Source organism: Vicia villosa, linkage group LG1, assembly GCF_029867415.1.
Source record: "Vicia villosa cultivar HV-30 ecotype Madison, WI linkage group LG1, Vvil1.0, whole genome shotgun sequence".
NCBI classification, from domain to species: Eukaryota; Viridiplantae; Streptophyta; class Magnoliopsida; order Fabales; family Fabaceae; genus Vicia; species Vicia villosa.
The window spans coordinates 111,650,561-111,676,775 of record NC_081180.1 but is presented as its reverse complement, the minus strand read 5'-3'; the positions used below and the strand labels follow the sequence as shown (position 1 = coordinate 111,676,775).

The window sequence follows — 26,215 nt, the reverse complement described above, 5'->3', positions numbered from 1 at the left end:
TCAAATATGACTATGATATATAATGTTTTCCATCAACCACCAGCTTAAAAAATAGATGAATTAAAGGTACAAAATTAAGCATTAAGCATTAATAGATTTAAAATTTGTGTCATTTTTTACTATTACTTCCGTTAAATCAACTCAACTGATAGCTATATATAAATATTTAATTTTAAAGATACGAGTTCGAATTCGTAACATCTCATTGAAAGAAGAGAATCTGATAAAACCGTTTGAAAAAATATAATTGATCACTTTATAAATGAGATGACTTATATACCTAATGTCATAAAATTTTGATGAATAAACTTCATTTTGCCTTGACACAAATTTCAATTTCCATAAAAATAATAAATAAATAAAAAATATACATTATCGTATGGATATACAGAATAAACATCAAATTAATTATAAACATATAATTTCTAAAAAATAATAAGAAACATATAATTTCTCCACAAATAATAAGAGTTGAATTCACACTCTTTAAAATATAAATTAACTCCTTAATAATATTAACGATGTATTTTGACGAGAGATTTTTAAATTAATGTAATTTTAGAGATAAGGTCAAATTTTTCTATGTAAAATTTATTATTTAAATGATAAATTTAAAAAAGTTTAAAATAAGCATATTTTATAAATTGTTTTATTGTAAATAAATTTATAAAATATATTATTAGGGGTGTGGGCCGGTTTAGTTCGATTTCGAAAAAATCTGTTGCCCGGATCAATAAAAAACATATGGATTAGTTTTATTGAATTTTTAATTTTTAAGATAAAATCTAAATAGAAAAATAACGGAGGTTTGAATTTGATTGATCAAATACATTAGAAATAAATATACATATTTTTTTATATAAAAAAAAATTCTAATTTACATCAATTAAATTTTAATAATAATATAAAATCTCTAATTTTTTGTGTGTCTCCATATAGATTGTAAAGGTAAAAAATGATGTTTCATTTTTTTTTTTTAAGTTAAACAACTTATACTAGTATTCATGATAATAATGATGTAAATTATATAAATTAATTATGGTTGATTCGAGTAGACGGATTCACAAATAAAATTTTAGAAATTTGCATTCCAAACCAATTAACATCAAGTCTTATTGGGTTTGTTCGGTTTTTGTTAGAATTAAAAAAAATATCCAATCTAAATAGCATGATTTAATTTAAATTTAAGTTTAGTTCGAATTTGTCCGAACCAATGAACACCCATATACATTATATTATCTATGATGGATAAGCCTTTCAAATTATATAAATTGGTTCTTATATCTTTTTAAAATTTACACATTAAAACACTTATATTCTTTTAATAGTATAAATAAACTTCACTAAATATAACATAAAATATATTAGAGTTAAATTGTTATGCACTATCAATAAAAAAAATTAATATATTATAATTATTTAAATTAAAAATAATAATTAAATTTTTTAAATAAATTAACGGTGTATTTCATTAACAGTGTAAATATCTTTACATTATTAATACTTATCAATTAAATTTTATATTATTTTATTTAAAATTTTTCAATTATTTAAATAATTCAATTATACTTTTTTAATATCCATACTACTCTTTCAAAACTCTAAATTAAATCTCATAATATCACTCAAATTTAAGAAAGGAAATTGGTTCCTATAAATTTTCAAAAATTGCATGTTTTTTCCTATAAATTTTAAATTTAGTTTTGATATTTTTTGTATTTTAAAATTATTTTTTCAATTTTTTAAAATTTCAAAAATTTGATCAAAATATTTAAAGCCCTCAATTTAATCACTTTTCATTACATATACTTTACTTTAATAAAAATTAAAATTTTAAGAATAAAGAATTGAATTTTTCAAATAAAAATAAATTGAATTGATCCATCTAAATTGGCTACAACATTAATTTTTGTTACAAATTTCAATTATTTTATTGAAACCTACTCTTACTATTTAAATAATCTCCCCCCCTAATTTGGTTTATCCTTAATATATCCTAATTCCTAACCAATAATTAAACTTGTCCAGCCACACCCATTATGCTAGGAAATAATTAATCTTTCTAAATAGATAAACTAAATAATTAATAATAAGCACTGTTATAGGTTTTGTTTCATGAAAATTCCTTGTTCTATATAGTGGACTACATGCTTCATAAAAACAACATTTGATAAAGATATATTTTTATTTAATTTTCACTTGGTTGATCCTATAAAGATTTAGTCTACAAAAGTTTCTTTTTTATGTCGGCTTATGGAGATTAATTCAGTCCTTTGTCCCTCCTAAGCAAAGCAATTCCTTAACATGGGAATTATATATCTATATTAATAGTTAGTTAAATATAAAAATAGAACCACTAATGTGAATTAGAAAATCATGTAGACTCTCACCTATCGTTTGTTTGATATACAAAATTAATATTGTAGATATGGACAAAAACTAAAGGTGTATGAAAACGATTTTAGCATGTTTAAAAACTACAAACGTGAGATTTGTTATTTGATAAAGAAAATTATAAATTGTAATCTTGATTTGATGGGTACAGTGCTCGAGAACTTGTCTTTTCTTAATGGAGTGTGGTTAGGGAGTGGTGATCACCATAGTTTTGCAAAGTAACTTGCACTTTTTTTTAAAGGATCCTAATAATAGTTACATTATTTAGGCAATCTACTACTCTATTATTTTGTTTAAAATTTATATGTGAGTGGTTTTTCTTTTGGGGAAAGAATGCAAAATGGCTATATTTACAAGGAGATAAAAAAAAAAAACCAAAATCCCTCTAGCTTACAAATCTAAAACTAGAAAATTCTTATTTTTCAAGAATTGTTCGCAAACTTTTATGCAGACACAATTCCAGCAAGTAAATTGAGTTGTTTGAAAGTTAAGATTGATTAGGGTATTTGCACATTGCTTACTTTTTCGAATGATATGAGTTGCAATGAAATTTATTAATCAATGAGATGTAAACAGTTGAGCCATCTGTTTCTTAGATTTCAAGGAACTATTGAAGGATTACTCACTCAAGACTATGGTGACTAATTTGGAGTATGATATATTCAAAGTTTGGACCAATTCTTGGAAGAACATATCTTTGTTGCTATCATCGCACCAGTAAGTTCAGCCACAAAAGCATTACCACTTCCAATCTTGAAGGAAACAAATTCCAAGATGCTTTCCATTAGAATTTCTAAAAATTTCAATCTCGAGGAAATGTGGATTGGAATAATTTTGCCGGGCACTGGAAGGAATAGTTCAAAGGACACAAGTCAAGGTAATTGCATCAATATTGGGCAAGTGCCCAATAGCGCGCCATAAGTCACCCAAATCGAATAGGCACTTGGGGTGCCCAAAGATTCTCTCCATGTTTGGCATGCGCCTAGCCTCACTAACTAAACCATGTTTCCTACTTATTTAACTGATGAGGTATATGGCACACACATAATCAATCAAGGGAATAGGAATAGCTATTTTCCAATGATTACAAAAGTAGTTCATTCTTCCCACTATCGTACCTTCGACCGAAATAAAGGGAAATCACTCATATTAGTCTCTGATTCAGGACTAATCGATTTCTTATATATATACTCGTCTATATAAGGGGAAAGGGACCAAGAAATTCCTTCACAAACATATACCTGAGTTCTCCACCATCCTCACGTGGGCGAGCTCTTAATATATCATAAACCATAAAATCTCAAACAGCCCTACGCATTTAGGGTTTGTCCCTCATTGTATTTTGATTAGCATCTATAAGTTCTAATTCATACAAGTTAGAAAGACCTCACCTCCTGCTCTAACATATGTGTATTTCTCATTGTCATAGCTTATAGACATCATTGTTACTTTTGATTTTTCATCATCCTATTATTTTTCATAGCCATTACATGTTTTCCGTAAGACCCTACTTCATGCTTCCTTTGAAGTCCCAACTTTCGATTTCTCTTTTTGAAGCTATTGACATTCATTCTTGAAGTGTCATTGTTTGACACAACCATAACAGACCTTTTGATTTTCATTGCTGGGTATGAATGTGGATCCTCTGTAGGGATGAAAACTCCCTTTGAACCTTCTCCTTATGTACAAATGTTGGATCCTCTTATTGAAAAACATCAGTACTTCACCATCTAGCCTTTCAACATCTTGATCATCCGAGGTTTCATCATCTGACTCCACTCTCTCATATTGAAGTTCCTTTGTTTTACCGACTTTACCAACTTACTTTATACCAAAATATTTTACCTTCTTATGAGGTTCATCTGCATCTAACTTAAGCTCGTGACTCTTCAAAGAAATTATGAGTTTCTATATCTCCATATGATTCAAAGAGGACTTATGTCTAGGTGTTTGGTCTTTGGTAATATTACAATGAAATGCAAACCTTAAAATTAATTCATAATATTGTTCAATGATTCATTAGTACAATATATAGTTTGGTCACCTTCAAGACTTGATTATATATATATATATATATATATATATATATATATATATATATATATATATATATATATATGATATTTGATTTTCTAATTATTTGTCTGTTAGAAATAAAGTCTTCAGAGTTGCATTATTTGTATAAAACATTGACTTTTCATTTTTTTTAAATTGATGAAACTGTCATGATGTGAGTGTTGAGAGAATATTTTATGTTATGCTTTAGCATAATAGGTTTTTTTGCATGTATGCAGATGTGATCATTTATTCATCTAAGCATAGGTGATCAATTCTTCATTTGATCACACGTGTTCACTTTGCGCTAAGTGCAGATGATCATGTCCTTCAGGATACATATGATCATGTTTGTCTTGAGGTATAGATGACAAACCTCGTTGACTTTCGTACATATGAGTATTCTTTTGTCTGGGAGTAGATGATCACATCTCTATCTAGATATATATGATCATTTAGACTTGAGGTTTAAATGGTTAACCTTGTTGACTTCGACATAAGTGATTATTGCTCTGTCAAAAGATGATTCTTCTCTCTTTTTTTTTTTACATGATTGAAAATTGTTTTATACAAAATTACAAACACATTAGAGTATCAATTATTTTCAATTATATTATTATTATTATTATTATTATTATTATAAAATTATAAATTATTGATTTTGAACCCTTTTTAATTCACCGATAAAAATCCTAATTGTAGTATATATTAAATTCCTAAAACATTATAGTATGGGATTTATCAATATCTTTTTTAACCTTCTTTATTTTTTTCCAAGAGTGTTGGAGTAATCCTTTTGCTCATTTTAATAGATTTCTTGCCTATTAAAAAAAAACTTACACTGTCATCCAATAGAAAGATATCGTTTTGTCATGTCATGTAAATACTTTAAAAATTACAGTTTGATTTGGCATAATTCATGATCGTAATTGGTTGACAATGTAAAATTATTTTACACTGTCAGTGCATTACACTTTTTCTCTTTTTATAAACATTAATAATTATTTACGTTAATACATAAATATAAATAAATATTGTTGTGAGTGATTGTATTCTAAACTAAAAGTTTACATTTATTTATCTAATTTATATATCAGTTAGAGCTACTCCTCTCATCATATTTGTCATTTTTTATTAATTATTCCTTTTTATTAATTTAGAATTTCTTCTTGTTTTTTAATTTGATAATTTCTTTTTGCTTGAAGTTATATTTTAATATGATTAATTAATTACAAGAATAACTATTTATTATGTTATTTGTGATTTTTTTATACTATTTGTAATTTAAATAAATAAATATTTTAATTTTTATATTTTATTTTATTTTTAAAAATTGAATCTTTGAATTTTCATATATGCGCTATGTTGACAACAACAAATGACATAAATTCTTACACATGCACATTGTTTACTGTATTTATACGATGAACAATAATTTTTTGATAAAAAATATATTTATGAACAATATCGTGAATAGTATATGCACAATAATTTTTAGTGGTAAATTAAAGTTGGTTAATGAAATATAAAAAATTAGTTAATTAAGTAATAAAATTGGTTAAAAAACGTCTATATATTAAAAAATAATTTAATAATAAAATAAAATTGATTGATGAAAAATAAAATATTAATTAATAAAATAATGAAGTTGGTTTATAAATGTTCAGATAGTAAAAATAATTTTTAGTAGTAAAAAAAGATGGTTAATAAAAAACAAAATATTAGTTTGGTTAATGAATATATGAAGTTTGTTAATAAATGTCCATATATTAAAAATAATTTTTAGTAGTAAAATAAAGTTGATTAATAAAATATAAAATATTAATTAATAAAATCATGAAGATGGTTAATTACACAATTTTATATAATATAATTTAATATAAAAATCAATAATAATAATAATAATAATAATAATAATAATAATAATTTTTATATTTTCTTAAAAATGATTTATTATTATAATATTTTATTATTTACCGTATTGTTGAATAGTAAAATATGATATAACTTTCATTTTTTAGTGTCAAAATACAGTCATAATTTTATGAGAAATGCTAAACGTACACTAAAAGTTACATATATACACTTACCTATACTTTTTGTTTTATTTAATAATTTTTTTTACATTGATTTTTGTGTGACATAAAAAATGGTTGGAAATGGACTAAGGTGTAATATACGCTGTAATGATATCAGTGTAAATATAGCACTGCTGTAATTTTATTGACATGGTAAGATATTTATAATTTAAATATTTTCCTTCGTTTACAAAACATCTTTGAAATATCAACACAATAAATATTATTATTTTACTTTTAATAAAAATATTTTAATTCAATTAACTACTATTAATAAAAATATTTTATTAAATAAAATTTAATTTATAATTAAAATCAACATAACTAATTATTATTTTAAAGATATGCATAAAACTCATTAAAATGAGAGTATTGGCACCTATTTGAAAAAATAACAAATATTTTGGATGTAACTATGAAGTAAATAGTTTCAATTTGTTAATTAATGTTATTTCACTATTAAGAGTCGGTTAAGATTGGTGAACTTGAAAACATTGAAAAGAAAAGTCACACAATCTTTTCAAAAGGCGGTAGGTTTCTTGTAAGTTAGGGAAAGCACATAAATTTAGATTAATTCATAGTTTCTTTTGTTTTTTCTTTTCTAAAGAAAGGTCAATTTAATTTTTGTCTCTTCTTTGCATCTTTTAGAGCATGAAGAATCAACTTGTACATATCATTAAGCTTTTGACACTTTGCTAGCAATATTTGGTTGATCACTTGAGTTTGGTTAACTTTTGTTTTACATACTTTCAAGGAAAAGGAAAATAAAAAAGAAAAAGAAAAGAGAATAATTCTTTAATTTTATGCTATAGTTATTAATTGCTTAAAGGATGCTAATAATGTTTAAAAGAGAGTTTGAGAAAAGGACATGTTTGTTCTGTTATACGGTGGGTAGTTGTGTTTTTTTTAAAAAGAAAATTCATTTGAATTTTGATGATTTCTTAGAAGATTGTAGAGTTTGAAAATTTACTTTGAATTTTTTTGGTAGAAAACAAGTGTGCTAGTTTACACCTTAAGCAAGATAAACACATATAGCGGTGTAGATATTTGAAATTAACATTTATTAAATATTGGTTAAGATTAAAACAATAATTTTCAACATGTTCGTGGTAGTTGATTAGAGTAGGTGAGAATTTCAACTAAAAAAAGAATTAGTCAGAATCTCCGACAGAATTACAGAATTCTAGAGTCCGGTTTGATTTATTTAATAAAAATTGTCATACTCAATTATTTAAAGAACTTATTTATTTTAACTTGTCAAGCTTAATTTCTAATATATATATATATATATATATATATATATATATATATATATATATATATATATATATATATATATATATATATATATATATATATAAAACAACAAGTATAAAGAATAAGGAGAAACAAACATGAATGAACAAGATCGATCTTTGTTAATGCAGTTCGGTCAATAATCATACCTCTACGATAATATAGCATGTGTAAAATTCAAATGAGTCATACTCAACAATTTTCACAAATCTCAAACCTAAGTGAATATTTTCTACAAGATGCTCACATTCTAGCAACGGGAAAGGTACACCTCCAACTTAACACTAAAAAACATGTATCAAGTCTAAGCAATATTTGAACTTGTCACTGATAACTGATTTAATCAACATATCAGTTGCATTCTCTGATCGTATGGACATTTTTAAGTAATATATGTCCAGATGCAAGTAACTCTCTGATATTGTTAAACCTCAAATCAATTTGTTTGATCTTGGCATGATACACTAGACTGTTAGCGATTCTATAAGCCAAAAGGCTTCTTTGGTAGCTTCATATATTGACATTACTCTGTTGTAGACCTCTTATTATATCCATATCACGAGCATAGTTTGAATCCCGAAGGATCGCCATGTTCACTGCTAAACATGATACGATGATTTATTGTACCCTTCAAGTATCTAAAAACCTATTTGACTGCTTTCCAATGAAGCTTGCATGGTTTAGACATAAACTTACAAACTTGACTTATAACTTGTGCCAAATCAAATCTAATACAGACCATAGTATACATTAAACAACCAACGTCATTAGCATAAGGAACTTCAACATGTACTCAGTTTCTACATTTGTCTTTGAACACTAATTCAATGAGAGTTTAAAGTGATTTTCCAATGGACTACCCATAGCCATCGATTACTGATGTCAAGCTTTTATAGCACCTTTAAAATATAAATTTTCTGAAAGAGCCATAATTTTCTAGCACTCTTATCCCTATGAATTTCCTTACCGAAAATATTCTTTGCAATACCTATGTTTTTCATGTCAAACTCATTTTCCAACATAATTTTTAGTTCATTTACATCATATAAATGATTAGCATCAATCAACATATTATCAAAATACATTAACAAGAAAGTAAATAAGTCATCATCAAGGCTCCTAACATAAACACAACAGTCCTACTCACACTTTCTGTAGTCAATCTGAAGCATGTATGTATCAAAGTGCTTGTACCATTACATTGAAGACTGCTTTAAACCATACAAAGATCTCTTCAATTTACAAACTAGTATGCCATGTCCAGTGTCACCCAACCGCTTTGGTTGTTCCATATAAATTTGCTCATCTAAATTATTGTGAAAAAGTGTTATTTCATATCCATCTGCTCTAAATGCATGTTTTGACTGACTACCAAGGTTAACACGATCTTGATAAAAGTATGTATGATGACCGAAGAGAAAATTTCATCATATGTTTGTTGGAAGTTTCTCCTTCAGATGCTGACACATATATTGTAGTTGTCTGCTTCAACATTAACTTCTCATAAAAAAACATCTCTGTTGATTACCATCTTCTTTTTAATCGGATCCAATAACTTGAACCCCTTCGCATCTTTTATGTAACCGACGGAGATACACTTCTTCTACTTTGGATTAGGTTCAGATTGATCTTCAGTGGATATATGCACTTAAGTTGGACATCCAAAAATCCTTAAGTTATCAAGATCAATCGGATTACTTGTCCATACCTCATATGCAACTTCCCCCCGCCAATGAAGCTCGTGATGACATGTTTCTAACATAGCATGCCATCTTAATTTCTTCTGACAATAAACCTTTTGATAATCCAACATATAATAAGAGACATATTTCCCTTTCAGTTAGATTCCTATTCATTCTCTCTGTCATACCATTTTGTTGTGGTGTATTACAAATTAAGAAATGTCTTTGAATATGTGTTCTTCTAAGAACCTCTTGAAACTCAAATAAGTGTACTTTGTCCTATTATCTGACTGCAAATACTTTATTTTTCTACCTGTTTGGTAAAGATTTTTGATTTCTGCTTCAAGAATTACACTCTAACCTTGCAAAAAATATCATTTGTAAAAGTCACAAAATACTTGGAACCACCCATGGAAACCTCTTTTAGCAGACCCCCTAGCACATTTGAATGCATAGTCCAAAATTCCCTTTGTGTTATGCTTTTTCAGCCTTGAAGCGAACACGATATTATTTCCCAACTAAATAATACTTGTACAAATCCATTTCGCAACTATGAACACCATTCAATAGATTTCTCTCATAAAGTTCAATCATCCCACGCTCATTAAGACGACTCAAAAGCATATGTCTGAGTTGGTTTCATCATTATCAAACTCAACTAATACAACTTCACCTACAATAGTGTTTCCTAACAGTATATAGATGTTACTTGTAATCACCCTTGCTCTCATCACTATCAATGCACCTTTTTCTTGTAGAGTACATTGGAAAATTAATTCTTCCTCCATTATGGAATATATCTGACGTCTTTCAATGCTCGCACACCGTCAACATCCTTGGCAATTTTAAATTGTCCCACTCTAGTGATAATACATGCTTTATCATTCATCACTATAGATAAACAAATCAAAACTTACCATATCTGAATGTAGTGAATTATTTCCGGTGTGATGTCATGTGGTAAGAACAATCAGAGTCAAGAACATGTCTGCATAACTGGATGAACTATGCTTTCTGTTTGGACAATCCTTCTTCCTATGCTTAATCTTTTTGCAACTATGACACTCAGTTATTTTATGATTCTTGGATTCAAACCTCTTCTTTCGAAATGATTTGTTTTGCCAAACCTTGTTTTTTTGAATTTCGCATCAAAATTAACCGTCATATGATATCAATTATTAGAGCAACAACCAATATAAAATAATAAAAAGAAACAAACATAAAAGATAATAGAAATGATGTTGAAATTTTATAACTGCTGTATTTTTAAAGTTAAATTTAAATATAAGATTCCTGCTTTAAAAAAAAAGAGAATTATTCTTAAAATAATATTTATTATTGATTGCCTAATTATGTAAGATAATTAGAGTTATATTGATACACAAATAATTCACAAAGTTGAAAATTCAATAGAAATCTCAGTTGGTTATACTAAAAAAAGTTAAGAAAAAAATTAATAAAGCATAAAGACTTTTTTTTTTTAATAGAACCACATATTTAAGGACAGAAATAGGAGTATCTTTATATTCCAACTACCACATATTTCTTTTAATAAAACAAGTGTTAGTAATTAACTGTCCTATTAGTATGAACTCTTTAACTCATTCATCTCTTTCAATCCTTAACTCAAATGAGTTAAGCCATTCAAAACACCCTACCATGGCGCTTCTTAATAATGATATTCATGTACTTAACTCAACTATACTTGCTTTTGAACATCTACAAGTCATTATTTCAAACAAATACCTTTTGTACAAATTGTTTTTCTTTCTTTGCATAATGCTTAAGCTATGAATAATTCTTCCATCAACCTTTTCAAACCTTTGTCCTTCAACTCCTAATGAAATGCATTTGAATAATGCATCCTTAACAACATGCCATACTATAAATTTCACATTCTTTGCTCAAACAATCTAGATCCTTAACAATATGTTAGATAATCCATATAAAGTGATGTGACAATATATTCTGTGAGATATTATTCTTTTTAGTTCCTCTTGACCCTACATTGCACTTTTCATGTTTTTTTTTCAACAGTACAATTGACACATTTCACTTGTACAACAAATCTATTCACTCTTCTTTTTTCAAACACTAGTAGAGAATACAGCCAATATTATAACACAAGATTGATAAATAAAGTTGAAACATTATAGTACTACACTGACCTCACAAATAATTGTATCAAATATTCAACTGTCTGCCAAACATTTCAGTTTCATGAATAATACATTAGTTAGAACAGAAACCAAATCTCATTTAGTTAAACATATATACAAGTTGAACAAACTATAACTGAAAAAAAAAAACAATACAATTTGAAGAAGAAAAAAAGTTACACTCAAATTTAACATATATTAATTCAACATTTTTTTTCTTCTCTATCATAATCTCAAATCTTACATGTTAAAACTAATTTTCTTATCAACTAACTCAAGAATACTAGTAGTGTCTGTGTTATCATGATCTTCAATGCAAATATTCAGATCCAAAGAGAGGTTTAGAGTATTTTTATGATCCTCTATCATGGTCTCTTTCCCTTTGTTTTCACCACATGATGATGATGGTTGTGACTTTGACATTGAAGAATGGAAACTTTCAGAGGTGAAAATGATAATTGCATCCTTGAGAGGAATTGATTCACCATCAGGAACTGTTAAACTTCCACTTTGAATAGCTTTCTTGATACCCTTTTGAGTGAAGTGATCAACTTGTTCAAAATCTTCCATGAAGAACACTCTATGAGGATTCTCATTCATTGCTTCTCCAAATCTTTGCAAATAAGTGCTTCCGAATTCATCTCTTGGTCTTTTTCTTTTGGATTTTTCGTCGCTTGAAGAATCGTGATCTTCCCCTAAGGAAGAAAAAGTGCTTAGGCCAATTGTCATAAAGTTGGTGTAAGATCCAAAAACAACTTTAGCTAGCTCCTTTGAGATATTCTCTTTGGATTGAGAATCATCGCCGAGAAATAACATCCAAGTTTCTTGCTTATCTCTTTTTCTCATTCCTGATCTACAAAAAAGGACAGTACTTGCAATCTCTTGAATGGCTTCTTTATATTGTGGAAACTTGTTCTCCAAGGCATCACAGAGAATCTTGAGATTCTCTTCATTATGTTCATTGAACATTTCAGTGCTCTCTAAACCTTCCACTGCTTCACTTGAAGAGGCTGAGTTTGGACTTGAGTTAGGATTTGACAAAAGTTCTGGTTTCGGAACATTTCGATGTGGCATGAACATTATCAAGTTACCATCATAGCAATCATCATCATCATCACCACCAGCATTTTCAGTGTACAATAACTCACATTCTTTTGGTGATTTTTCTTGCTCAGAAATTATAGGCCAACTTAGGTGGTTTTGTTGGAAAGTAGACTTTTTTTCGAGCGAGGAAAATGAAGTCGGTGATGAAGGAGTTGATGATAAAACAAACAAATCTTGTTTATCGAGAATCGAAGGTTTTCTGTGTACTGATTTGCATATTGAGTTCCATTTCTTGCACAGATCCTTAAGCCTTGCATTCTCCTGTTCCATATAGAAAAAAACAATAAGAAAATAGAAAAAGACAAAACTTAATGAAAGAATTTAATCAAAATACACCGTTCGTATAAAAAGTTTTACTCTGTCAATCAATCGTAACTGTTAGATCATAAAAATGATCTTCCATTAAGAAACATACCTGATCTTCCATCATGTAGCTTCTTTCTTGTTTACAACTTTGAAGCCATGATGGCAAGCTAGAACTGCATGCTTTCTTGCTTGAATTGTAACTCAAACTCTGAGCTTCATTTTCAAATTTCATTGAACAATCCTTGCAACAAGTTAGATACTTTCCAACTCCTACTTTATCTTCAAAAGCCAAGTCCTTGAATAACACCATGCTTCTCTCCTTAGCTTGATAATCACTATAAATAATGTAAAACATAAAAGATGTTAATTCATCACAAAAAACACTTAATAAAAAAAGAACAAGAGTTTCAAAAGAATCTTAAAATTACCTGTCAAAATTCAAACTTAGGCTTAGGCTTCCAACAGGAACTGTGAAAGGATGAAGCTCCCAAATAGATTCTAGAGAATGGTAACATGTTTTACACTTCATGTATGTTTTGAAATTCGAAACTCCCAAAAGCCATAATCTAGTACTCTCACAACTTCCACTCACCAACTTTTTAACTTCCATAACCATATGCTCAACAGAACAATAGTAGCTCCTTTTTTGCTCACAGTAACTTGACCAAAACTCAAACAACCATTTCAAATCACCTAAATATAGAATCACCCCTCTTCCCATATAGCTTTTCACTAGGCTTCTAACTTCCACAAACTTCTTTTCAACTTCCTCTTTGCTTATATTCCTAAAGCACATCAAAGGAAGACTCACAATTTGCACATACCTTAACTCATTAGGAATATTACCTACCTCAAATCTCTCCATCACTCCCTTAGCTACTCCCTCGGCATTCGAAACACTCTCTCCTACAATCACAGTGTTTCTTCTCCTCTTCACTAGCTCATTCAACACACTTGTTACATCATCATTGTTAACATATTCTATAGGCTTGGTGTTGGTGAATGAATTCGAACCGCCGAGGCTAAGAGTTTGAGGAGGCTTAATGTTAATGCTAACTTCTTTCTGTGAAGAAACTTCCATTGGAAGAGCTTGTTCCACTTCTACTCTTGCTTTCACAAGAGTACTAGAGAAACCAGCTTCTCTCATAACTCTACTAACACTTGGATCATCAAGTATAGAGATTATGAGCTGCTCAACTTCAATCTTCAAGGCCAGAATATGTTGCTGCTGCTGCTGATTCTCGATCGTCCCGCGCCGTTGGTGAGCCTGAGCACGTTTGAAAGCTGCAACCAAAGCATTAGAAAGTGAAGGAGAAGTTGAATACTGAGGACCTAGAAGAGGACTTTGTGTTGAAGCTGGTAAACGGTTAAGTGCAACATTGAAACAAAGCTCAAGAGCCTTGCATTGAAGAGGGTGAGAATGGCATTGAAGACAAGCTTTTCTTAATAAACCAGTTGAAGTTGCAAGCATGGCACTAGCAACATGAAGAGGTGTGACTTGTGCATGGCCTCTTCTTGTTGCTAGGTTCACTGCTTGTTTAACAACAGTAGCAGCTTCTTGTGTAAGTGCTTGAAGTTGAATACTGCAAATTCCTCCTCTCATGATGATATTGGTTAGATAGATAGAGAGAGAGAGAGAGAGAGAGAGAGAGTGAGAGAGAAAGAGAGATTATAGTTGGTTTGATAGAATAAGAGGAAGAAGTGGAAGATATAGATATAATGTATGAATATTGTGCCTTTCTTGTCAGGGAGGTAAATTTTGGCTTTTTATATGAAAGTGATTTTGGTTAAGAGATATGAAACTTTCTCTTTCTTTATTGTACATGCAAAGTTATGTGGATTAACAAAAGCTTCTGTTACATGATAATGAGAGAAGTATAAAAAATATATAAATAGAAAAAGTAAGTATATAGTGACTATAGGTGTAGCTTTAAACATTATGAATGGAATAAATGACTTTTGTTAAGAATAAGCTAAACTTAAAAACATGAAGAAGAGAGAAAAAAGAGAAAAAGGGTTATTGAGGAAATTAACAAAGAAGAAAAAGAAGTAGAGGACTGTCTGTCTGGTTGAATAGACATGGAACTACAGTAGTGGTGTGAGAGAGGTTTATAGGCTTTAGCTTTTTATCTTTTTTTGAGGAGAAGAAGGAATAATAATAATAATAATAATATTGCTTTTGAATGATTGATGGAATAATGAATGAATCACAAACTAACAAATAAAAAAGACTGTGTGAAAAATTATTTTGTTTTTTTTTTAAATAAATATATTGTTACATTCAGTTGTGAAAAGTTGGCTTTCTTCAGCATTTTAATGAGTCTAAATCATGGTTTTCTGTTGTCTGACATATTTTTGGAAATAAGATGACATAATGTAAGAGATGAAGAAGGAAGATCTTAACATGGAATAAATTTTTTATGCATAATTAAAGTAATATAGTTTTTATAAATATAACTCTTTATAAATTCTTAAATTAATTCAGCGTTTCCTGTTCTTTTTTCTTCTCATTGAATGTGGAAGAGTAGATAAAAATAATAACAATAAGTATTATTTAATTATTTTCTGTAAGTATATATGTACTTCAACACTTTAATGTATATTATAGTTTTATTGTTTAAATTTAATTTTTTTATTTTTTTAATATTAATTTTATCTAATTATTTGAGTTATTCCCAAGTTTGTGCGATGAAATTTCTGTTGTGGTGAGTTTTATTTTTATCATTGATGAATAATTTAGATGTTTCGTAATATATTACATAACAAATTAAGTGTAACAACAATTGGACTAGGTTTAGCATATCTCTCATAATTACTTTTGTCTCTTCTCCATCATCATCTCATCTATTACTTTTTGTTGATAAATCATCTCATCTACTATTTTACTTTTATTGATAAATCATCTCATCTATTAGAGTGAAGTGTTTTTGGCATTGTTTTAAAAATCAGACTGGCCGGTTGGACTGGTCGAACCGGGAACCGGCCAGGTAAACGGACTGATTTAATAGCTGGATCGAGAATGTCATTGAACCGGTGTGAATTGGTCAAAACCGGTATAAACCGTGAAAATCGGAAAAACCGGTGATTTAAATGCATTTTTTAATTTTTTAATTTTTTTTAATTTTAAAAAATTAAAACAATGTCATTTTGCCTATTTTAATTAAAAATTTAAATAAAAAATAAAATAAATAAAATAAAAGAATGGTTGTAGATGCAATTGATTTTGTTACAGATGATTTTGATATTGAAGAAGGAGATCTCAACATTAAAATGGTATTTTAAGCATTCCATCATTATACCATAATTGTTTTATTCTTTAATAATGTATATTTATGTTATAATATATTAATATTAATCTTTTAGTTTATAAAAAATAATTTAAAAATTTTAATATTTTAGAAAATATTTTTATAAAAATCATTTTTTTTTTAAAATGTTCATTTTTTAAAGTTAAAATAAACTGATCAAATTATGTAAATAAAATATTAGGTGTTATAATCTCTGGGTTAAGTGGATACACGCATATTATATCATCTCAAAAATGATAACATCATGAATATGAATATATAACCGGAGAGTAGGGGTGGAAATAGGCTGGGCCGAGTTAGGCTTTGCCAAGCCTAAGCCTGGCCTGTCAAAAAAATTGAAGCCTAAGTCTGGCCTGTGGCCTGTCGTAGGCTTATTTTTTAGGCCTGAGCCTGGCCTTTTCGAAGGCCTGGTTAGCCTGTTAGCCTATATAAAAGCCTATTTGTTTTAGACATGTGTATATAAGCAATTAAAATAATGTTTAAATAGACTAATTAACAAAAAGATCAAGAGACTAAAAATTTGTTTGCATTGACTTATTTTAAATTACCTCTTAGCATAATTTTTACAAGACTATTTGTTTAAGAAAACTTATGAAAACAATGTTCATCAAATGTTTTCATCTTATTTTTACAATTTCTTCAAGATAACCAAATTTTATTTATGTATTTTAATTCAAAGTATAAAACATAACATAATGATAATAAAAAAGTATTCATATTTATTTAAATAGGCCGACCTGATAGGCTTAAAAGGCTTCTTTTAGGGCCTGAGGCCTAGCCTTTTTAACTAAATAGGCTTATAAAAAAGCCTAGGCCTTTTCTATTTAAAAATAATGTGTGGCCTGGCCTGAGCCTATATAGGCTAGCCTGTAGGCCCCTGTTATCGGCCTGGCCTATTTCCACCCCTACCGGAGAGGGTTGGTCCAGCGGAAGGGAGCTCGGGTCCCAAGGGTTTGCTCTCCTGGTTCAACGGTTGGTGCAGAATGGGGAAAAGTTTAAAATGAAAAGAGTTTATCTAGCTCTGCAAAATAATACAAGCAGAGTCTTTTGGAAGGTTTTGTTCTTAATAACCTGGCAAGGCCTCGTGCAATGAACGGCTGGCGTCAAGAGACGAGTGTAAAAAAAATTTACATCGATGTGTCGTTTTGCTAGGGGTGTTTAAAACTGAACCAATTCAATAGAAAACTGCAAACTGAACCAAATTAAATCCAAACCGTAAAAACCGCATTTGGTTCGGATGTGTTTGGGTCATCTTTTAACAAAACCGCACAGTTCGGTTTAGTTTGTGGTTTGTATTTTGAAAACCGAACTAAACGAATCAATTCAAACTGCATTATGTTACAATCTAAATTTTACTTAACTCACGTCCAACACAAACATAAACCTATTATACCTTAGCCTTATGATTACGGACAATTTTCTCATCCTTACACTTATGATTTTAGTTTCAGTCTTTTCAAATATCTCTTAGCATTTTTGCGCCTTCTACACCATATACATCTTTAATCTTCTTCTTTAATCGCTACTCTCTTATATTCTTTCTTTTCACCTTCTCATTTTTATGTAAATGTTTCCTCTTTGAATTTTATTCTTATCATACATCTTCTTCTCTAATCTCTCATCTCTTATATTCTTTCTTTTTCATCTTCACTAATATCTTCTCTCTTATGTTTTTTTAATGTTATTATTTTATGTTTATTATTCCACTTTTGCCCAATCTAACTTTTACATATTAAATGGGAAGTTGTTGTCAAAATATGATGAGCTTTGGTGTTATTTGGTAGTATATGAATGACTAAATACAAATTTATATTGTCATTTATATGTGTATGTATAACTCAATAAAATATTTGTAAAAAATTGAACCAACCGAACCAAAGCAAACCACATAAGTTTAATTTGGTTTGGTTTTTTTCTAAATGCTGACCAATATATAATGGTATTCTCTTGCGGTTCTGATGATTTTTAACGTAAAAACCACAAACACCTCTACATTTTGCCATATCATACAAGTTATTTGAAATTTTCAGTCTTGACTGAATACATTATAATCAATGGTTGACAATACATATCCTTTTTTTTTCCTTTCTAAAATAAATAAAAATTATATTTTTCGAAATGTTGATATGGTACTAAATTCAAAGATTGACTCAAAATATATATATTTCTTAACGTATGTATATTCCAGCAAATTCAAATTTTGAGTTAGGCGTAAAAAAATGAAAAATTGTTTTTACTTGTGTCACAATTCATGATGTTTGGGGGTGTCAATGATATATAAGTGGGTGTAAGGAAGATTTTCCCAAAAATTCTAATCAGAAGCCCAATCCACTTAATTTTGAAGAGGTCCATCATCATCTATAAAAAAACACATTTAAACTTCTAAAACCTTTCTTTCAAGGAAAATTAAACCTGAGAGCTCCATCGAACTCTAAAATCAACGCCATCACCTCGCCGTAAAGAGCAAAAACTGACCGGAAAACGCTATCCTCTCCACAAAATAGAGTCACCGACGAACTCCATTCTGTCATAAAGCATCGTGATTGACCATAAAGATACTAAAACTCTGATTCACAGATTGAATTTTTGCAATAATGAAACTAAATAAGAGACCAATTACGGAAAAGAAGGAAAAAATAAACAAGCTTCAAATTGCTGATGTTGAAACCATGAACAGTGATGGTATAGAAATTCAAGTTTTTTTTTTTTTTTTTGGTGATTTGTTAAATATATTTTAGTTTTTATATTATTGTATAGATACATTTATTTATGTCTTACTAGATTTTACTAAATTGTTTTGAACTATCCATGATACAGATGGATTAGTTGAACATTCTAATTTGGAGGTAGTGCAGATCAAAGTCTTCAAGGAGGATGAATGTCATGTTATTTCCTTTGGAGATGATGATTGCTCAAATGGAATGAAAAGTATGAATTTCTCTTTTTTTAGGAAGATTCAATTTGAATTTGGCTATAAACTATAAATATTATGCACATATTGGATGTTGGACATATATTTTTGTAATGCCAGCATAATTACACATTGCACAATGCGGTTGGGATGAATACACATAAATGCGATAAACATTTCAGCATTCTTTCTGTATACGATGCATGGGTTTGTTTATTTATTGTCATGCATGGTATAGTTTCTGATTGGGGAATACTCGAACTACAGAATGGATCAAGGAATTCCATCAAAGTAAACCGGGGTTGGAGGTATTGCAAAATCAAATCGATGACTTTGTAACTGATTATGAGGAAAAATCGGAAGAGGTAAATCTTTTTAAATCTTCAAATTTTATTACTTCATGCAGATTAGATAGCCTTTTCATCAGTTGGGATAGTAATCAAGTTGGCATGAGTTTTGTTATATATTGAATTTAAATTGATATTGGATCGAAAAATCTTCTATTTAGAGTTCTCTTTTGTACACTTTCTAGTTCTATGGCTTTGAAATTTACTAGTAAAAGGTATTTTCATTGATAAGTAGAGAGGGCTTTAATGCATAAATCCAAAGACAGAGAGCTTTTCTGTTTCTGGGATATGATTGTTGATTCTAAATATGGCTTTAGGATGTCAATGAATGCAGTTTTTATTCATATAATGAATGAATTGATATATATCTCACAGATGTAAAGTTGTAGACGCAGGTTAGAAGTTTGTTTTTGTTTAGATGTTCTTGCATGCATAGGCAGCATAAAAAGTGACTTTCTCTAGACATTGTGTGTGCTTTTCATGAGCATAATACAACTCATCTGGAAAGAAAGGATGTAATTGATAGAAATGTGGTATTTTATGAGAAAGGATAGGAAATATCTCCCTTGATTATAGAACAATAATGCAGAACCATGAGGGCCTGCAACTTCTTTGCCCAATGGCCATTATATCCTCTAAAATGACTAGAAATCATCCTCTACTCTCCTTTTATTTATAGGCAACATGCCTTGTTTCTTCTAAAAATCTCAGCTCAATAAAATAACTATACTTACTAAGAAACTATCTGACCAACCGTTCTTATAGTCACCTAACAATACTCCCTGAAAACATTTACCTTGCGTTTGCTGAAAACATAATTCCGCCATGGTACCATTCTCTGATACATGATTGCCAAGATACAGATGGGAGCCAATAATAAGCTCTGGGCTCTGCAGACTTTCAATGCTCACATCACAACAATAGCTAGCTTAATACTTATAGCTGTGGCATTTATTCTGCCATTGATGTTTCCATAAGAATTCTATAAATTGTCTGTCCTTTTCTCTTCGCCATAGCTGCAGCAACTGGGACATATGTTTCAGCAAGGGGAAGAGTGAATTCATAGATAAATTGGAATGCAAATATCAAATTACTTCCCACGAAAACTTTGATGATTCTTTTCTTTGAGAGTTTCTTTCCCCCTATCAAATATTGAACAACTCTTGAATTCCTCATCATCCACTGCTCAAAATTGGAGCTTTGATACCAGTTGATAGGAACTGCATCAGATGGTAGAAAAATGGTGTTTATTGATGGAAAACAGTTGTACACTATGTATTTGAGAGGCCTTGTACTGTCCTCAACAGTGCCCTTTAGTCTCTCCTTTCTGTTATTTATAGTCTCTCGTCTCACACCCCTAACTAACTAACTAACTAACTAATTGACTTATTCACTTTGTGATCCGCGGGTGTTTAATCATCCACATTCAATATTCAGTTGCAACTTACGAGTGATCACACAATTTGTTACTTATTTTTTGTTTCTTTATTTTTTGGTCAATACAGGAACGAAAAGCAAAAGAAGCCCTTGTTGCAGAAGGAGGATGGACAGTGGTTCAACACCACAAGGGTAGGAAGAAAACAACTGATTCTGAAAGTGGGATTGTTGTGGGTTCAGTTGCTCAAGCTGCGGTGGAGAATAAATTGGCCAAAAAGAAACCTCAAGAAGTTGGTCTAGATTTCTACCGCTTTCAAAAAAGAGAAGCTATGAGAAATGGTATGATTTATTTTTTGTAATTTTTTACCTTATCCTAAATAATGTTTAACCACTTCTTATGTAATCAAAAAAATTTCCTAATGTTTTACCGTCAAAATCTGCATCAACCCGGAATGGAAAATATCTTATAGTTGATGTTAGGGAAACTTTAGAGTGCTAGTTGGTAACATTCACAATTGATTTTGATTGATGATCAAACTGAGATAAACCATTCATGTTTTGCTTGCAGAACTAATGGAGTTGCAGCTCAAATTCGAGGAGGATAAAAAACGTCTGCAACAGCTGAGAGCTGCCAGGAAATTTAGACCTTATTAATTGATGTTGATAGCAACCAATGTTGATGGTTCTTTTCTTTGGGAGAGGGGATTATATTTATGATGATCTGAAGATGAGTTTTCCTAGATTTATCATTCCAATTTTGAGGAAAATATTTGTAAATGTAAATTTAAGTTGAAAATATTTGAAAATTCCTAGGGAAGTCGTTAATTTAATTTGATTTATAGTGCTAGCAACACAATTTCTAATTGCACTTAAATATTTCTCACATGGGAGGAGACAGTCCAGCTTAGAGCCTACAGTCAAGTCAAGGTCACATGGAGACCAGTCTAGTTAGCTATGTTCCAATCTATTAGTACTAATATTCCTGTCTAAAATATTTCTCCATCAACAATATAGAATGTGGTCACTTGAACAAGTGATTTTGACATGACATGACTCTACGGCTAAAAGAATAATGAGAACTACTCTCTTCTATATAAGTGGGCTGTAGAATAAGTACTCACTTTAGTGTCTAAAAATGAGATTTTTCTAAATGAGAAAAAAAATAAGGACCTACGTACTACTTATCTTAGATTACATAACCAATAACCATTAAAAAGTGATATCACAATCCCATATCATCTATAGGTAGCATGTTTCCGCCTGAACTCTACCACACTGCAACATGTTTCCACCATAGTTTTGATATTTATAAAACATAATGTTAAACTGAAGCATGTGAGTCTTGTTTATAATAAAAATAATATCAATAAATATTTAATTCATATATATTGTTATTAAAAAAAAAATTATACTATCAATCATAAATGATATTTATTTTAATAATTAATATTTTTAAGAAAACACATGCATGTTTGGTTTAGCGGTAGGAAAAGGAAAATCACGTTACTGCAGAAGCTTAATTTTGTAGTTTTTAGTTTTTACAGTGAAATAGTCTCCAAACGTGCGTGGAAAGCTTAGTTTTGTAGTTTCTAGTTTTTATGGTGAAAATGGTCTCCAAACGTACAATGGCGGTGGGAAGCTTAGTTCTGTAGCTTCTAGTTTTTATGGTGAAATGGTCTCCAAACGTGCCGTGGCGGTGGAAAAACGCTAAAACAAACATGCACTAAGTTATTTGTGTGGGAACCTATGAAGTGAATAGAAGGGGAGTTGACTTTGCGTTACTAGATGTGTATTTAAGTGTGATGAATTTTCTTTGAACTTTAAGGGTGTGTTTGATTCGAGGTAGAGCGAGGGGAGGGGAGGAGAGAAAATATTTAAAATGAAATGGGTTTGTTTCAATTTTTAGGAGGGGAGGGGAGCAAAATCCCTCCAAATGACACTTTTTGCGTTTCCCCGAATCGGGGATTCGGAGGGGAGGAGAGGGGATCTGAGTTTTAATATTAATTAAATTAATATATTTATTAAAATATCCTCAGTTTTATTTTATTATTTTAAAAATATTATTTTCTTTCATGTTCCTACTTTTTTTTTTGATTTTTTCTCTATTGCTTCCATCAATTTGTTATAATTATTCTTCACCTTCAAATTATTTTTTATCTTTTTATTTAATAAAAATTATAATTACTATAATTTTTTATTTTTTATTATAATTTATTTTATATATTCAAAAGTTTTATCTACGCATAGTTTTATTTTATGTAGTGCATATTTGGTTTAGCATTTTTCCATGTGCGTTTTTCCATGTCTTAGTGTATGTTTGGATTGGCTTCTACAAGCCCCAAAAGCACTTATAGTCCACTTCAACTTGATAATTGGTTTTTTTATCTTGTTTGGATACTTTTTCAAAATCAATTCTCCTCCTCCAAAAGCAATTCTAGTAGAAGCTACAATTCCTAGCTTTTGAGTTTAGTAGAATCAATTCTACATTTATTATATATTATTTATTACAACTCTTTTAAAATTTCCTACTTTACCCTCTTTAATTTTCATCAATTACTTCTTTTCTTTTTGATTTGTACTAGAATTTATTACCATTTTGGTAATTATACAATTCAAAATCAATTTTGTTAAAACTATCCAAACAACATTAATGGATAACAATCACTTTTATATCATTGTATCCAAACATAAATCAATTCTTGTAAACTCAATTCTATTAAAATCAATTATACCAAACTCAATTCTCTCAGAATCAATTCTATCCACCGCCAATCCAAACACACCAGTGATGAATTTTCTTTGAACTATGTATACAAACTTAGTAATAAACTATGATTGGATAAATGGAGCATTATGGAGGCGTATTATGTATGTATAAACTATGCTCACATTATATTGAAAAGTATCATTTGCTTATCTGATTTTTATGTCTTTTCCTATAGGGATGGTGACCGAGTCAGCTTTAGGGAGGAGAACAACGAAGAATTAAACTTGTTTTATCTATCAGACTTTTTAATGGAATTAGATTTTGTGTATTTTACCAATTTTTTAATGGAAACTAGTGTGATACTCGTGCGTTCGCACGGGTACCTGTCTTTTTCGCGCATTTGGATTGAAGAAAATAAAAAGTATTAGTAAAGGATTTAATTCGAATTAAAATGAGAAAAGTTATAAAAATACTAATATTAAAAAAATTGAATATTAAAAATAAGAAGTAATTAAAGAATGTAGAATAATACAACTAATGACGCATTTAAGAAAGGTAGAGGTTTCGTTAAGAAATAATTGGTTCTAAATAAAAGAATAATTAAGTGTTATTTTATTAGTATAGAATAAAATTTGGAAAAATCAATTATTTGGCTTAAATTTTTACTGTTTTATCAACAGTAGAACAAAATGTGACCTACATAAAAATAGACAACACAATGTGATAGTCTAATGTAAATGTGATAGTCCAATGTAATAAACTTAACTATATTTACTTTCGAACTTATTAACATCGCTTCATGTTAATATTGATTATTTTAATTAATTAACAATTGGCTTAGCTTCCATCCTCACCTATTGCCTCTTGTTCATTTTTCTAACTGCCTATGTCATGACACCTTTGAATTAATATAATACTTTAATAAACTATATAAAAATAAACCATAGGGTTTTATATAGAGATCTTTAGAGGAGTAAAATAATTTTTTTTCTCAACCTGATACATCTAGTTTCAAAACCACTTTTATCCTTTATGCACTTAAGATTCTATCATTAAAGTTAACTATTATGGTAACCTAATCATCATACAAAATTAAATATTTTAGAGATAAGATAAGATTATGACAAGAGAGGGTTTGAATTCTCCTTAAAATATTGACTATAAGATTAATGTAGTAAAATAGTGTATTTAAAATTCGAGTTAACTTAATTTAACGGATTGTGCCCGGCTAACAACTTATAATAATTTTAAATTAAAAAAATAGAATTTTACATCACTCGTGCATTAAAATGAGTTGAAGACATGGATTTTAATTAAAATTAAAAAACAAAAGGACTTCATTTTATAAGTTATATTAGTAAATTTTTATTATTTAACTAACTATTTTTGGAATTCTCAAATTATTTATTTTATTTTTAAAAATTACTGAGTGGATATTTATTTTAAGAAAAGGGAAATCATTCAAAAAAAATTGACTCATCTGGACATCTTGCACATCAACGGGTTTGCATGATCATATATTTTATGAAAGACTAAAAATTGAAAAACTTAAATGAGAGGGTAGAAGAATCTAAAAGAAATATTAAGTCTAAAATGAGATTCGTACCCCATATTACATATCCCAAAATCACCATTAAGCTGAATGCAATCATCATCCATGTACAGATCAATGAAGCATACTTCTGTAGTTAACTTCTGTAGCCCAACACTGACTCATTACATTTCAATGAAGCATGTATGCAAATAGAGTATAAAAACCTATCATTACAACACAAGCAGCTGGAATCAAGGGACATGAATATACTTGGAAATGAAGATAAGTAAGAAACTTGGGAATGAATATATTTTGATCATTGCCAACTTGGCATTATTATTCAGCAAATTAACAATCCAATTCAATCTATTCTAGTTAACCAAAGCTATGGGGGAGAAAATATCATTCCAAATCAACCCCTAAAATCTATACAGTATATACATTGTGTGTGTGTTTAGTTTACTTTAGAGTAAACATCAAAAATCCAAATCTAACATCACCAATAACTACGCACACTAATACCAAATTCATAAACCAAAATGCAACCATATTGTGACATAGCAAAACAGAAATTTACTGAGCATTGTATTTTTCCCTTTCTTTTATTATCTTTAGCTCAAAATACCTGCCAAAATAGAACAATCACAAAACATGCTTATTATTAATCAAACATCAATTCAAATACCTATAGAAAAATACCATTCAATTTTGATTACTTACTGGGCATATTCAGACAGAAGAGGAAGGGGAAAATACATGTTATATGTCACTTTAATGTTGCACAGCCCCTATCAATCCTACCAAATCAACTAATTCTCCCCTTATCAAACAGAAAGCCATGATAAAAGAGTGAACAAAAAGAGAAGTGTTTTATTAATCTCAGTCAAAACTCAGCTCAGTGGTTCAAGCCCATAGTTGTTTTGTAACTATCAAGAAATACTACATGTTTGACATTAT

At 29.3% G+C, this 26,215-nt stretch overlaps 2 protein-coding genes across 2 annotated transcripts; one reads left to right on the top strand and one right to left on the bottom strand.

The window, feature by feature from the left end:
* Positions 1-11,752: 11,752 nt before the first annotated feature.
* Positions 11,753-14,781, bottom strand: LOC131614498 (protein SMAX1-LIKE 3-like). The gene is made up of 3 exons (XM_058886072.1): positions 13,503-14,781; positions 13,184-13,409; positions 11,753-13,029 (listed from the first exon to the last, which is right to left on the bottom strand). Exons 1-3 carry the CDS (start codon positions 14,675-14,677, stop codon positions 11,905-11,907), a joined length of 2,526 nt encoding a protein of 841 aa, XP_058742055.1. The 5' UTR covers positions 14,678-14,781; the 3' UTR covers positions 11,753-11,904.
* A 4,339-nt stretch (positions 14,782-19,120) lies between these two features.
* LOC131614491 (uncharacterized) lies at positions 19,121-21,954 on the top strand. The gene is made up of 4 exons (XM_058886066.1): positions 19,121-19,310; positions 19,561-19,658; positions 21,146-21,356; positions 21,586-21,954. Exons 1-4 carry the CDS (start codon positions 19,304-19,306, stop codon positions 21,669-21,671), a joined length of 402 nt encoding a protein of 133 aa, XP_058742049.1. The 5' UTR covers positions 19,121-19,303; the 3' UTR covers positions 21,672-21,954.
* The last annotated feature ends 4,261 nt before the right edge of the window (positions 21,955-26,215 follow it).